Source organism: Hyperolius riggenbachi, chromosome 7, assembly GCF_040937935.1.
Source record: "Hyperolius riggenbachi isolate aHypRig1 chromosome 7, aHypRig1.pri, whole genome shotgun sequence".
NCBI classification, from domain to species: Eukaryota; Metazoa; Chordata; class Amphibia; order Anura; family Hyperoliidae; genus Hyperolius; species Hyperolius riggenbachi.
Window position 1 is genome coordinate 98,754,593 of NC_090652.1, and position 16,618 is coordinate 98,771,210.

The 16,618-nt window shown below is 43.8% G+C and overlaps 2 protein-coding genes across 9 annotated transcripts in view; one reads left to right on the plus strand and one right to left on the minus strand.

Annotated features, from left to right (window-relative positions):
• METTL26 (methyltransferase like 26) overlaps positions 1-16,618 on the plus strand; it is a 52,794-nt gene that overhangs the window by 24,326 nt on the left and 11,850 nt on the right. The window lies entirely within an intron of this gene.
• Positions 2,501-16,618, minus strand: part of WFIKKN1 (WAP, follistatin/kazal, immunoglobulin, kunitz and netrin domain containing 1) — a 19,458-nt gene continuing 5,340 nt past the window's right edge. Inside the window, exon 2 of the mRNA XM_068244427.1 lies at positions 2,501-4,506. Within this exon, the coding sequence (XP_068100528.1) occupies positions 3,013-4,506 (1,494 nt within the window). The 3' untranslated portion in view covers positions 2,501-3,012. The remainder of the gene's footprint in view (positions 4,507-16,618) is intronic.

Here is a 16,618-nt window from a genome sequence, read left to right on the forward strand (position 1 = left end):
TGAGCGCACTCTTGTGGCCAGTCATAGTAAAGCAACAAATGATGTAATCCTTGGACATACTAAATAGCATTGCATGGATGATGAGTCTGTGGCTAACCAATATAATTATGATGACTGCCAGCATGAATAAACATATATCTGTTCTTACAATCAAAATTTAGGTTGTTGCAAAATATACATATAAAGACATATAAGTCTGTGGACTTTACACCTGAAGTGAGAGGCATACGGAGGCTGCCATATCTATTTCCTTTTAAGCAATAACAGTTGCCTGGCTGTCCTGTCCTGCTGATCCTCTGCCTCTAATATGTTTAGCCATTGACCCTGAACAAGCATATGCAGATCAGGTGTTTCTGACATTATTGTCAAATGTGACAAGATTAGCTGCAGCTTGTGTCTGGTGTTATTTAAACACTTCTGAAGCCAAATAGATCAGGAGGGCTGCCAGGCAACTGGTATTGTTTAAAAGGAAATAAATATGTCAGCCTACATATACTACAGTTGTCCTTTAATGGGGAGAGCCAGTAGTGTGCAGAAGCACTAGTGCCCAGTAGGAGAGCACATTTCATTAAATAAAGAAAGCTGGTAAGTTCTGTCCACTTATAGGCCTTCTACATCACATCTCAGTGCAGTACTGGCCTTTCGGGTGCCGTTTTTCAACTAGGCAGTATTGGTGAGTAAAACATAGGACACTGTGCTTCAAACAGTTTAGAGAAGTCACAGATGCTATCTTCACACCTTTTGGGTAAATAATGGCCAGCTAGAGGGGGGGGGGGTGGCAGCTCCTATAGGTATTAGAAACCAGGAAAACAAAGTGGTGCTTGGTTCCCTTTAATCTGCAGTGAACATAGTCTGTTTCTCTGCTTATCTCTTGACTCATTCGAATAAGTGCCGCTCAAACCGTTTGAAGGACAGTAATGTTAAGGGAACCTTAACTGAGAGGGATATATATGTTTCCTTTTAAACAATACCAGTTGCTTGGCAGTTCTGCTGATCTCTTTGGCTCCAGTAGTGGCTGAATCACACACCTGAAACAAGCATGCAGCTAATCCAGTCTGACTTCAGTCAGAGCACCTGATCTGCATGCTTGTTGAGGGGCTGTGGCTAAAAGTATTAGAGACACCGTATCAGCACCATATCCTTCTCAGTTTAGGTTCCCTTTAGGGCATAAATTACTGAATGTTGTTTTTTTTTTCTTTTTGCCCCATCCATTGACACTTTTTGGAATTCTCTTTTAACACACACCTATAACTACATTCACACTACACAAGGATCAGTAGAACACAGTCAGCGTGGGGGTACTCCTGTTTTGGAATAATGGCTTGTGTGTACAGTACAAGGCCCACAAGCATCCTGCCCTATCTGGAATAATAACTTTGGATAGATTGTTCATAATAATAATACCGACAGTAGACACTTTACTGGAAATCTGAAGATTAGCCAGCCTCTGCTTGAGTTTAGTTAGAACTGACAGATCTGGTTGCTAGGCCTAGCACTGTCTGCTGTATGGTATGGATTTTCCTTCATAATTTTCGCAGCCACAATCTTTGATATGTCAATACTGCAGCTTGTGCTGAAATGAGCACCAGTCAGGCTTTGTCAGGATCTCATATCACCTTCATGCCTGCTTCCAGAATTCTCCTGCTAATGTGCATTACAGCAGAAGGGAAGAAAAGAAAGCAGCCTAGCATTTGGCAAAGGCACATTTAAAGTTCTAACGGAGAGGAACAAGAGTAGTGCACCAACAGAAGTCTGTAGAGGAACAATGGGGAGAACTAGCAATAACCTTATTAGTATTCAATATCTGTTTACCCTCATACTACATGGAGGCGGCAACATTGATCAGTGATTGGCCAATCATAAATGAAAGTGTGCACCAGGCATAAAGCCTGGTACACACATCCAATTTTGGTTCGGTAACAATTGGCCTATTTTATCATGAAGGCCTACAGATTTTGAATACCATGAGAAGATTGTGTAGGTAAACCCTCATACTACATGGAGGTGGTAATATTGGACAATCCTACTTGTTTGAAATTGTTTTAATGATATCCTGAATGTTTATCCTGAAAATGTTGTAGGAGTGTCTTCTCCTCCCATCTTTTCTCCTTTAGAAAATATCAGGCCACAGCAATGCACTGCCTGCTTCGCTACTGTTCTTCAGTCTAAACATATTTCCTGCCTCTTACCTGCTGTGCCTTAGAGAAGTCACTTGAGCTTACAGCTAACAGAAAAATGTCTCAATCTGGCACTAGAGAGAACTGCCATACAGGTGTTTTCTGAACTGAAGGCTGGGCCGAGGCGAGAGAGGCTCCAGCCTCAGGGCGCAGTGTAGGAGGGGGCACACAACTCACTCAGCTATCATTCCCCTATTGTGTTTGAAGCAGAGAGAAATAAGAAAAGGGGATACATGGCAGTGACTGCAAGCCAGATAACTAGAGATAAAGGTGTTAGGGGGGTTGGGGGCCTCTTAGTCTAATAGCAATCAGTGTGTGGTGGCTGGGGTGGGAGGGATGGAGGGGCGCACTTTGGTGTCTTTCATTTGAAATGTATTTTCCTTATGCAGTGAGGAAATGGAAGCAAATGTAGAAAAATATGGGGACCTGTGCATTTTAATCATTCATACTTAAGCAACATTGCTACTGGTATGTGATGGGCTGCTTTTCCTTACTGGCTTTCATACAGTGTTTAGAAGGCTTGGAGCTTTTGTGTAGTCGCTGTAAAAGTGCCAAGTAGTGCCGTTTTTCTGGGGGATTATGCTGCAACCTGATCACAGTGTGACTAGAAGGAACCTGACACTTAGAGGTATTCAGGCCTGGGAAAATTTATAATGCAGGAGGTTTTCTGAGAGACATTAATTACCTGCACAGAGGCTGCTGCAAGTACTAAGGAGTAAGTCAGAACCACAGACTCTTATGTGTCATGGAATGGTTACAATCATCACACACCCACGTTTGTTTTCCCTATAATAACAAATGCATGAAATATTGGGGTTTAAACTATAAATCACATTCAATCCTGAAATCGGTTCAGCATTTGACATGTTCCTTTATCAAGCATGTCTCTGACTTTCCGAAGTCTTTTTTCACTGGCTGGCCGAACGTAGCTTGAGCGCCCAAGTAACGCCATCCCTTCATGGACCTCCCCCATAATCAGGAGCTGACTATCACCTGAACCTGCAAGATTATTGCAGGGACATGTTCCTCCTCCACCTCCATCTCCTACAGTTACTTCCAAATACTTGGCGTGGAAAAGACGCAGACCCATATGGTCATCTTTAAGTACCTCCATGAGAAAGACACGGAGTATCCGTTCTTCTCCTGATTCCTCCAACTTTCCAACAATCACAAAGTCACTGCGGCACAAACTGGGCACCAGCCTTCCTCGAAGGTGACACCCTTGGCAATTCTTAGCCCTTGGCAGTGGGCAACGCTCCTCACAGGTCTGTCTACTTTCAAAGTTATTCTGATTACCGTGACAGCCACCATAAATAAAAGAGAAGCACTGGCGCATGAGAGGACTGTAGGCCCATCTCCATTCTGGAGTCTTGCAAGGACCTCTTACAGGTGGCAGTGAGCAGTGATCTGGAGGGCGAAGTTGGCATGAGCCACGACACTCTTCATAGGTCTGAAAGATATTAGTAGTACCTTGGCACCCCTTATGAAGGAAAGTCCGGCAATCTCCACTTTGTGAATCATAGAACCAGCGAAGGGCTCGTGGACCAAGACACTCCTTCATTTCTGGGAGCTTGAGGCATTCTGAAGGGTGGACTAGGCGCTGGTTTCCTGAACCTGCCGTTGTGGTGCCTTTCCTGATAACAGAAAGGGGAAACTGAGCACGCAGAAGTCCAGCAGGATTTCGTACCATGCAAACATATATGCCAGCATCTTCTGGACGAGTATTATAGATGACCAGCTGGCCTGAGTTTGTTACCACAAGATTTCCATACATCTGGTCTGGCCTCATCAATGAAGCTGAGGGGCCATCTCCCAGCTTTTCCCAGAGGATTTCTGGACGTGGACGGCCACTAGACTCGCACTGTAGCCCAACCGTACCACCTACCATAACGGACTGTGGTGCTGGTGAATGATACAGTGCAGGAGGTACAGGCATCTCTAGGGGAGTGGAAGGTGGGGTGGTTTGGGACGTAGTTTCTGAAGGGATTGCAGTAGTAACTGGCCATGATGATACAAACTTGCAGGGCACCTCCACTAAAGTGATGCCTCTGGCACAAGCCTCTGCGTCCATAAAGCAGCGGTTGTAGTAAGTGAGTCCATCCGAGGCACAAGTGAATCCTGGCTGCTTTCCACATCTCTCCCGGCAGCGGCACACGGGACGCCCTTCCCACATCTCGCAGTCAGAACCCTGCTGAGAGCAGATAAAACCAGCACAAGTGGCAGGTCGAACAGAGCCAGGGGTTTGCAAGCTGGAGTCTGGGTATCGGGCTGCCACACAGCTGCGTTGTCCACAAACATTCGTGCAACATTTCTCAAAAACTTCACATTCCTATAGCAAAGGAAAATAAGAACAAGGAAATGACCATGAAGCCATATATCTTTATACATCAATTGCAAGCATACCAAACTGTGAGATACCCAAAAAGTACAGATCACAGCATGTCCTGCTTTAGTAATAAGAGGATTACAGGAGCCTACATTTTCATCTTGACAAACAGGTTGTTCTCAAAAAAACTATCAGCAAGATTTATAAATATCTCTTATGTGGTTGAGCCTATTGCAGGGAGTCAGATCAAAAAGCTGGAGGTCTGCCAGACCTTCTAATATTTGAAGTTAATGCACAATTAAATATCCACTTTGCTCTTGAGAGGATGCTGGCCTTACAAGAAATTAATTACCGTAGATTTATAGTCTATACATTTTTATTAAAACAAAAATGACCCTCCTAGTTTGAAAAAGCTTGTATTTTTACTTCCAAAGGTTCAAAGGCTTGAGTGCTTGAATAAGTACTGCCTCTAGCCTTCTAACTTCCCCACCCCATTAACACTATTTTCAGAAAATAAGTAGATGCTCTAACATTTGATGATGATTTTATACTTCTGTGACCTTTGTATCCCAAAGTATCAGCATGATAGCAGGAGGATTAAAGTTAGGGTTGGGTTACAGGGATCCCGAGGTTAGAGGGATATGGAGGCTGACTGGATTATTTCCTTTTTAAATAATGTACATTGCCTGGCTGTCCTGCTGATCCTCTGCCTCTTATGCTTTATGCCATAGACCCTGAACAAGCTTGCAGATCAAATGTCTTTGACAAATCTGACCAGATTAACTGCATGCTTGTTTCAGGTGTGTGATTTAAACCCTACTGATGATCAGGATTGCCAGGCAACTGGTATTGTTTAAAAGGAAATAAATATGGCAGCTTCCATACCTCGGGTTCCTTTTAGGGGTGAGGTTAGTTACTGTTAAAAAAGGTTAAAGGTTAGGGTTGGCCATATAGGTATAGGTCAGGTGTAGGTCAGAGATTGGTAGGTTACCAGCTAAACATTTCAACAATCCCAACAAAATTACACTCAAAGCTTTAGCTCCGGAACTGTGGGCCTGAACATGATAAACCACTTGTGGTGGCAAAGGAATAGAAAAATCATTTGAATCTGCTTTTTTTAATTTTATTTTTTTTTACTAGAAAAGCACCTAAACATGGTCCAACCTTTAGAATGTCCCCATGTGTACTGAATTTTTATACCCCCTTTGTGTGGTAAGATGGGCAGATTCTCTTTTCCAACAGTGGAAGATGTTCAGGATCAATATCTTGCTTTAACAAATTCCACATACATTTCACATGCTATTAAAATTGGCAACAATGATTTCCAGATAAGTTATTCTCAAAAACCACTTTGGACTTAAGCCCTTTAAACTGTTTAATCTCTGTCCACACGGGCCATTTTTCAGGATTTGTAGATGTTGAATTTCTTTTCTAAAGTGCATTTTTACCCAGTTATACTCCAGGATAAATTCTATTAGGTTAGGCTCCTCCCCATGAGAAGGAAATATTAGCACGTCCCCTAAAATGAAAGGCATGCTAGTGTCCCCTCATTGCCGATGTCTACTGCTTAACGGCCATGGCAGTGTTTTCCTGGAGGCAAAGATGTCTAAAGATTTTGTTTTTGTTTAGAATCTTTCTATGCTGTTGACAGGGGCCGCAGACCCGCAGTTGTGGAGGTAGCTTTACTGAATGTGCCCGCTGGTTGGCAGGGAGAATACTTCTCTTTTTTTGGCCTAAAGTGATCAAAGACAGCAGTGAACACAGGAAACATGAGCCCACGTGGAGCTCTGTGCGCTTTGACAGCCCCAGCATGGTGGGCATGTGGTATGTAAGCTGGGAGCTGGCTATTAGCATGTCAGGCAGGTAAGTGTGTTCCGTGGTTCCGTGAGCTTACAGATTTTTGTGTCCCAAGTCTCTCTTTCAGGGGAAGGTAGAATTTGAATGCAGCAGAACTGATACAGTAGACAAGTTGCAGGGAGGGGGTGAGAGACAATTCATCAGCAACCTCCTTCTCAGCAGATTCTAATCTGATAGGGTTCAAGGTGATGCATGAAACCACCTATTGATTCACATTTTTTTTTTACTCGGAACCTCATTACCGACAGTTTTGTATGATGTGTACATCACATACAGTTTAGAAATATTGTTTGTTATAAGTCAAGCCAAAAGACTCAACAACGGGTTAAACCCAAGTCAAAGCATGTTGGGCATTGTTTGTTCATCTCGTCATCTTTTTAAGATAATGGCAGTATCCAGCCCATCCACTGTTGATGTTTTGGAGGCTTTCGGGGTGGCCAGCACCCTTTTAATGAGTTTAAAACTCCAAATCCTTAGTGGAGACAGGACTAGACTACCAATGTTCTACACTGGCTGATGCACGGAGTCTGCAGCCCCTGAGAGGAAGTGTCTGTGTGTGTGTCTGTGTCTGTGTGTCTGTGTGTGTGTGTGTGTCTGTCTGTCTGTCTGTCTGTCTGTCTGTGTGTGTGCGTCTGTGTGCGTCTGTGTGTGTCTGTGTGTGTCTGTGTGTGTCTGTGCGTGTCTGTGCGTGTCTGTGTGTGTGTGTTTTGTCATCTCACCAGAGCTCAGAAGAGGTGAAGGATTCAGAGAAAAAGAATTTAAAGAAGGTTGAAATGAATAGAAGAGATAGACAGAGGGGTCTACTAAGGGCCATTTTCAAAACGTTAAACATTTAAGGGCTGAATGATCATTCCCTACATGATAAATTGTATTAAAACGTATAATAAGGTATGGGAGAAAAGAGGGGCCCACATTTCCTGTATGCAAAGCCTAAAAGCCAAAGAGTGGAAGAATGCCTAAAGCAAGTTCCTGGTTCCCAAAATTTGAACAGGACATGTCCATTTGTAGAGGAGCACTTGGTATGTTGGGATAAGTGACTCAAGTTATCTGCCCACTGCTTATTAATTAAAGGACAATTAATGAATTATCCTTCATGAAAATGGGTTATTTTCAGGAATCCTTAGAATAGAAGATATTTTTGGTTGAAAGGAGGTGACGGGGAGCATGAGACACAGTTCCAACTGTCCTGTGTCCTGAGCACCTCTCCCAGTTGCTAGGCAATGTAGGAAATCCCATCATGCTCTGCACAGCATCAGGGAAAAAAAGCCCGGGCTTTTTTTCTTTGATGGGTGGAGCTTAGCTAAAAATGATGCTTTGGTAAGAAAAACAATGTTCTGATGCTGTGAAAATGTTAAAGAAACACCAAGCCTTTTCAGTTCTGCTGAGTAGATTTTTAGTCCGGAGGTTCACTTTAAGAAGACCCCACAGAGATCTTTATGAAATAAAGGCCCTATTTAACTGAATTAAGGATTGAACATGTCAAATACAGCGCAGGAGATTTGGGCGCAGCCAGCGCTACCATAGACCGTAATAGGAATTATGGCTATAGCGGTGCACAGTGAGTAACTTCGTTGCCGTCAAGTTACTTTTAAAACACTGTAATTCGGCCGCTGAATTACATCATTCCCCACATCATTATGTTACCAATAAATTAGCACTTGATGTTCCTTTGCCTATAAATCTTATAATGTGCAGCTGTTGCTACCGCATGACGTGCTGCACAGCATGCATGTGAGATAAGGGAAGCAGTGAAGTGCTGCATAGCATATATATGAGATAAGGGAAGCAGTGAAGTGCTGCACGGCATGCATGTGAGATAAGGGAAGCAGTAAAGTGCTGCACAGCATACATGTGAGATAAGGGAAGCAGTGAAGTGCTGCATAGCATATATATGAGATAAGGGAAGCAGTGAAGTGCTGCATAGCATATATATGAGATAAGGGAAGCAGTGAAGTGCTGCAGAGCATGCATGTGAGATAAGGAAAGCAGTGAAGTGCTGCATAGCAAATATATGAGATAAGGGAAGCAGTGAAGTGCTGCATAGCATATATATGAGATAAGGGAAGCAGAGAAGTGCTGCACGGCATGCATGTGAGATAAGGAAAGCAGTGAAGTGCTGCATAGCAAATATATGAGATAAGGGAAGCAGTGAAGTGCTGCACAGCATGCATGTGAGATAAGGAAAGCAGTGAAGTGCTGCATAGCAAATATATGAGATAAGGGAAGCAGTGAAGTGCTGCATAGCATATATATGAGATAAGGGAAGCAGTGAAGTGCTGCACGGCATGCATGTGAGATAAGGGAAGCAGTGAAGTGCTGCACAGCATGCATGTGAGATAAGGAAAGCAGTGAAGTGCTGCACAGCATATATATGAGATAAGGGAAGTGGTGAAATGCTGCACAGCATTTATGTGAGATAAGGGAAGCAGTGAAGTGCTGCACAGCATATATATGAGATAAGGGAAGCGGTGAAATGCTGCACAGCATATATATATGAGATAAGGGAAGCAGTGAAATGCTGCACAGCATTTATGTGAGATAAGGGAAGCAGTGAAGTGCTGCACAGCATATATATATGAGATAAGGGAAGCAGTGAAGTGCTGCATAGCATGCATGTGAGATAAGGGAAGCAGTGAAGTACACCGGACAGTCCGGTTTTTGTGCGCTGTGTCCAGTGTAAAAAAAATGCTAAACCGGACAATTAAGTTGTCCGGTTTTAAAGCCCCCCCGCAGCGCAGGAGGAGAACAGCGCAGCAGAGAGAGAGCTGGGAGCAGCGGTGGAGAAGGGGGGCAATCTCCCCCCCCTTCCCTCACCTTAGGGTGCTCTCTCTCCCCCGCTGTCTCCTCCAATATGATGTCCAGGGCTGGCGAGTGGCTGCAGGCGGAACTTACCTCTGTGTCGCTCCAGCGCCGGAAGTTCGGGTCCCGCAGCCGCTGAGAATCTCATTCATGAGCCGGACAACACTATCAGTCTGAATAGTGTTGTCCGGCTCATGAATGATTCGGATCTTTGATCCGGATCTTTTTTGAGTCGAAACTCAGCGGCTGCGGGACCCGAACTTCCGGCGCCTGCGACACAGAGGTAAGTTCCGCCCCCAGCCACCCGCCAGCCTGCCCTGCACATCAATATTGGAGGAGACAGCGGGGGAGAGAGACAGCACCCTAAGGTGAGGGAAGAAGGGGGGGGGAGATTGCCCCCCTTCCCCCCGCCCCTGGCTACCTATTCTGGGCACATATAGCCCCTGGCTACCTATTCCGGGCACATATACCCCCTGGCTACCTATTCTGGGCACATATAGCCCCTGGCTACCTATTCTGGGCACATATAGCCCCTGGCTACCTATTCTGGGCACATATAGCCCCTGGCTACCTATTCCGGGCACATATAGCCACTGGCTACCTATTCCGGGCACATATACCCCCTGGCTACCTATTCCGGGCACATATACCCCCTGGCTACCTATTCCGGGCACATATACCCCCTGGCTACCTATTCCGGGCACATATACCCCCTGGCTACCTATTCCGGGCACATATACCCCCTGGCTACCTATTCCGGGCACATATAGCCCCTGGCTACCTATTCCGGGCACATATAGCCCCTGGCTACCTATTCCGGGCACATATAGCCCCTGGCTACCTATTCCGGGCACATATAGCCCCTGGCTACCTATTCTGGGCACATATAGCCCCTGGCTACCTATTCTGGGCACATATAGCCCCTGGCTACCTATTCTGGGCACATATACCCCCTGGCTACCTATTCTGGGCACATATACCCCCTGGCTACCTATTCCGGGCACATATACCCCCTGGCTACCTCTTCCGGGCACATATACCCCCTGGCTACCTATTCCGGGCACATATACCCCCTGGCTACCTATTCCGGGCACATATACCCCCTGGCTACCTATTCCGGGCACATATAGCCCCTGGCTACCTATTCCGGGCACATATAGCCCCTGGCTACCTATTCCGGGCACATATAGCCCCTGGCTACCTATTCTGGGCACATATAGCCCCTGGCTACCTATTCTGGGCACATATAGCCCCTGGCTACCTATTCTGGGCACATATACCCCCTGGCTACCTATTCTGGGCACATATACCCCCTGGCTACATATACTGGGACATATATACCCCTGCCTACGTATACTGGGACATTTACACCCCTGCCTACATATACTGGGACATATATACCCCCTGGCTACATATACTGGGCACATATATCCCTGGCTACATATAATGGGAACACTGGCTGTTTGTCATTATGTGCATTTAGTGGTGAAAAGCTGTCTCTTTTGTGCATTTACTGGTGAAAAGCTGTCTCTTATTATGTGCATTTACTGGTGAAAAGCTGTGTCTTATTATGTGCATTTACTGGTGAAAAGCTGTCTCTTGTGCATTTACTGGGGAAAAGCTGTCTCTTATTATGTGCATTTACTGGCGAAAAGGTGTCTCTTATAATGTGCATTTACTGGTGAAAAGCTGTCTCTTATGTGCAGTTACTGGTGAAAAACTGTCTCTTATGTGCACTGGACCAGTACTACTGGTGAGGACAGTTAGTGACATGGCTATGTACTCTGTAATGTGCTGCAGAAGATGTCAGTGCGATATAAATACTATAATTTTTTTTTTTAAAAAGCCCATTGCTTAGCCCCACTCTACATAAAAGTGCGCTTCTGACTCCGCCCCTAACTCCACCCCTAACTCCACCCCCTGTCCGGTTTTCTCCATCAGCCGACCTGGCAACCCTAAGTGAAGTGCTGCAGAGCATGTATGTAAGATAAGGGAAGCGGTGAAATGCTGCACAGCATATATATGAGATAAGGGAAGCAGTGAAGTGCTGCACGGCATATATATATGAGATAAGGGAAGCAGTGAAGTGCTGCATAGCATTTATATGAGATAAGGGAAGCAGTGAATTGCTGCATAGCATATATATGAGATAAGGGAAGCGGTGAAATGCTGCACAGCATATATATATATGAGATAAGGGAAGCAGTGAAGTGCTGCACGGCATATATATATGAGATAAGGGAAGCAGTGAAGTGCTGCATAGCATATATGTGAGATAAGGGAAGCAGTGAAGTGCTGCATAGCATTTATATGAGATAAGGGAAGCAGTGAATTGCTGCATAGCATATATATGAGATAAGGGAAGCGGTGAAATGCTGCACAGCATATATATATATATATATATATGAGATAAGGGAAGCAGTGAAGTGCTGCACGGCATATATATATGAGATAAGGGAAGCAGTGAAGTGCTGCATAGCATATATGTGAGATAAGGGAAGCAGTGAAGTGCTGCACGGTATATATATATACAGGATCTTCTAAAAAAATTAGCATATTGTGATAAAGTTCATTATTTTCTGTAATGTACTGATAAACATTAGACTTTCATATATTTTAGATTAAAATACACACAACTGAAGTAGTTCAAGCCTTTTATAGTTGTAATATTGATGATTTTGACATACAGCTCATGAAAACACAAATTTCCTATCTCAAAAAATTAGCATATTTCATCTGACCAATAAAAGAAAAGTGGATACAAAATATAGGTAAAAGGCTGCGCATCCCTGACCCAATACTATACAATTGAATGGTTAATCGCTGTGGCGCACACCGCCCCCCCTGGACTAAAATGTACGCCCGCATCCAAACAATGCAATACTGGTCTATGGAGAAATTTTAGCTTCCATCATAGTTTTGCATGCAAAAATATAGATATACTGGACATCTGCACCAACGTTGAGGTAAATCTCCAGAGCAGATGTCCTAACACTAAACTGACCTAAGTTAAAAGCACATGTCTTTACCCTGGCAGCAGCTTCGCTAAAATGTGTAACTTACATTCAATACAGACAGCATAAAACAAAGCAAGCGCTCACCAATATGGGCCGCATCTGAATGACTCACCACCTCATATGCACCGCTTAAATAGCTCAAATACACACTCAGCAATCAGACAGATGCAAAACATATGCAAAACTAAACTAAATACTTACCATGCAAAACAGGATAGCACAATGGGTGCTGCTAGCCTGGTAGTTACAGAACTGTGGATACAAAATATAGGTAAAAGGCTGCGCATCCCTGACCCAATACTATACAATTGAATGGTTAATCGCTGTGGCGCACACCGCCCCCCCTGGACTAAAATGTACGCCCGCATCCAAACAATGCAATACTGGTCTATGGAGAAATTTTAGCTTCCATCATAGTTTTGCATGCAAAAATATAGATATACTGGACATCTGCACCAACGTTGAGGTAAATCTCCAGAGCAGATGTCCTAACACTAAACTGACCTAAGTTAAAAGCACATGTCTTTACCCTGGCAGCAGCTTCGCTAAAATGTGTAACTTACATTCAATACAGACAGCATAAAACAAAGCAAGCGCTCACCAATATGGGCCGCATCTGAATGACTCACCACCTCATATGCACCGCTTAAATAGCTCAAATACACACTCAGCAATCAGACAGATGCAAAACATATGCAAAACTAAACTAAATACTTACCATGCAAAACAGGATAGCACAATGGGTGCTGCTAGCCTGGTAGTTACAGAACTGTGGATACAAAATATAGGTAAAAGGCTGCGCATCCCTGACCCAATACTATACAATTGAATGGTTAATCGCTGTGGCGCACACCGCCCCCCCTGGACTAAAATGTACGCCCGCATCCAAACAATGCAATACTGGTCTATGGAGAAATTTTAGCTTCCATCATAGTTTTGCATGCAAAAATATAGATATACTGGACATCTGCACCAACGTTGAGGTAAATCTCCAGAGCAGATGTCCTAACACTAAACTGACCTAAGTTAAAAGCACATGTCTTTACCCTGGCAGCAGCTTCGCTAAAATGTGTAACTTACATTCAATACAGACAGCATAAAACAAAGCAAGCGCTCACCAATATGGGCCGCATCTGAATGACTCACCACCTCATATGCACCGCTTAAATAGCTCAAATACACACTCAGCAATCAGACAGATGCAAAACATATGCAAAACTAAACTAAATACTTACCATGCAAAACAGGATAGCACAATGGGTGCTGCTAGCCTGGTAGTTACAGAACTGTGGATACAAAATATAGGTAAAAGGCTGCGCATCCCTGACCCAATACTATACAATTGAATGGTTAATCGCTGTGGCGCACACCGCCCCCCCTGGACTAAAATGTACGCCCGCATCCAAACAATGCAATACTGGTCTATGGAGAAATTTTAGCTTCCATCATAGTTTTGCATGCAAAAATATAGATATACTGGACATCTGCACCAACGTTGAGGTAAATCTCCAGAGCAGATGTCCTAACACTAAACTGACCTAAGTTAAAAGCACATGTCTTTACCCTGGCAGCAGCTTCGCTAAAATGTGTAACTTACATTCAATACAGACAGCATAAAACAAAGCAAGCGCTCACCAATATGGGCCGCATCTGAATGACTCACCACCTCATATGCACCGCTTAAATAGCTCAAATACACACTCAGCAATCAGACAGATGCAAAACATATGCAAAACTAAACTAAATACTTACCATGCAAAACAGGATAGCACAATGGGTGCTGCTAGCCTGGTAGTTACAGAACTGTGGATACAAAATATAGGTAAAAGGCTGCGCATCCCTGACCCAATACTATACAATTGAATGGTTAATCGCTGTGGCGCACACCGCCCCCCCTGGACTAAAATGTACGCCCGCATCCAAACAATGCAATACTGGTCTATGGAGAAATTTTAGCTTCCATCATAGTTTTGCATGCAAAAATATAGATATACTGGACATCTGCACCAACGTTGAGGTAAATCTCCAGAGCAGATGTCCTAACACTAAACTGACCTAAGTTAAAAGCACATGTCTTTACCCTGGCAGCAGCTTCGCTAAAATGTGTAACTTACATTCAATACAGACAGCATAAAACAAAGCAAGCGCTCACCAATATGGGCCGCATCTGAATGACTCACCACCTCATATGCACCGCTTAAATAGCTCAAATACACACTCAGCAATCAGACAGATGCAAAACATATGCAAAACTAAACTAAATACTTACCTTGCAAAACAGGATAGCACAATGGGTGCTGCTAGCCTGGTAGTTACAGAACTGTGGATACAAAATATAGGTAAAAGGCTGCGCATCCCTGACCCAATACTATACAATTGAATGGTTAATCGCTGTGGCGCACACCGCCCCCCCTGGACTAAAATGTACGCCCGCATCCAAACAATGCAATACTGGTCTATGGAGAAATTTTAGCTTCCATCATAGTTTTGCATGCAAAAATATAGATATACTGGACATCTGCACCAACGTTGAGGTAAATCTCCAGAGCAGATGTCCTAACACTAAACTGACCTAAGTTAAAAGCACATGTCTTTACCCTGGCAGCAGCTTCGCTAAAATGTGTAACTTACATTCAATACAGACAGCATAAAACAAAGCAAGCGCTCACCAATATGGGCCGCATCTGAATGACTCACCACCTCATATGCACCGCTTAAATAGCTCAAATACACACTCAGCAATCAGACAGATGCAAAACATATGCAAAACTAAACTAAATACTTACCATGCAAAACAGGATAGCACAATGGGTGCTGCTAGCCTGGTAGTTACAGAACTGTGGATACAAAATATAGGTAAAAGGCTGCGCATCCCTGACCCAATACTATACAATTGAATGGTTAATCGCTGTGGCGCACACCGCCCCCCCTGGACTAAAATGTACGCCCGCATCCAAACAATGCAATACTGGTCTATGGAGAAATTTTAGCTTCCATCATAGTTTTGCATGCAAAAATATAGATATACTGGACATCTGCACCAACGTTGAGGTAAATCTCCAGAGCAGATGTCCTAACACTAAACTGACCTAAGTTAAAAGCACATGTCTTTACCCTGGCAGCAGCTTCGCTAAAATGTGTAACTTACATTCAATACAGACAGCATAAAACAAAGCAAGCGCTCACCAATATGGGCCGCATCTGAATGACTCACCACCTCATATGCACCGCTTAAATAGCTCAAATACACACTCAGCAATCAGACAGATGCAAAACATATGCAAAACTAAACTAAATACTTACCATGCAAAACAGGATAGCACAATGGGTGCTGCTAGCCTGGTAGTTACAGAACTGTGGATACAAAATATAGGTAAAAGGCTGCGCATCCCTGACCCAATACTATACAATTGAATGGTTAATCGCTGTGGCGCACACCGCCCCCCCTGGACTAAAATGTACGCCCGCATCCAAACAATGCAATACTGGTCTATGGAGAAATTTTAGCTTCCATCATAGTTTTGCATGCAAAAATATAGATATACTGGACATCTGCACCAACGTTGAGGTAAATCTCCAGAGCAGATGTCCTAACACTAAACTGACCTAAGTTAAAAGCACATGTCTTTACCCTGGCAGCAGCTTCGCTAAAATGTGTAACTTACATTCAATACAGACAGCATAAAACAAAGCAAGCGCTCACCAATATGGGCCGCATCTGAATGACTCACCACCTCATATGCACCGCTTAAATAGCTCAAATACACACTCAGCAATCAGACAGATGCAAAACATATGCAAAACTAAACTAAATACTTACCATGCAAAACAGGATAGCACAATGGGTGCTGCTAGCCTGGTAGTTACAGAACTGTGGATACAAAATATAGGTAAAAGGCTGCGCATCCCTGACCCAATACTATACAATTGAATGGTTAATCGCTGTGGCGCACACCGCCCCCCCTGGACTAAAATGTACGCCCGCATCCAAACAATGCAATACTGGTCTATGGAGAAATTTTAGCTTCCATCATAGTTTTGCATGCAAAAATATAGATATACTGGACATCTGCACCAACGTTGAGGTAAATCTCCAGAGCAGATGTCCTAACACTAAACTGACCTAAGTTAAAAGCACATGTCTTTACCCTGGCAGCAGCTTCGCTAAAATGTGTAACTTACATTCAATACAGACAGCATAAAACAAAGCAAGCGCTCACCAATATGGGCCGCATCTGAATGACTCACCACCTCATATGCACCGCTTAAATAGCTCAAATACACACTCAGCAATCAGACAGATGCAAAACATATGCAAAACTAAACTAAATACTTACCATGCAAAACAGGATAGCACAATGGGTGCTGCTAGCCTGGTAGTTACAGAACTGTGGATACAAAATATAGGTAAAAGGCTGCGCATCCCTGACCCAATACTATAC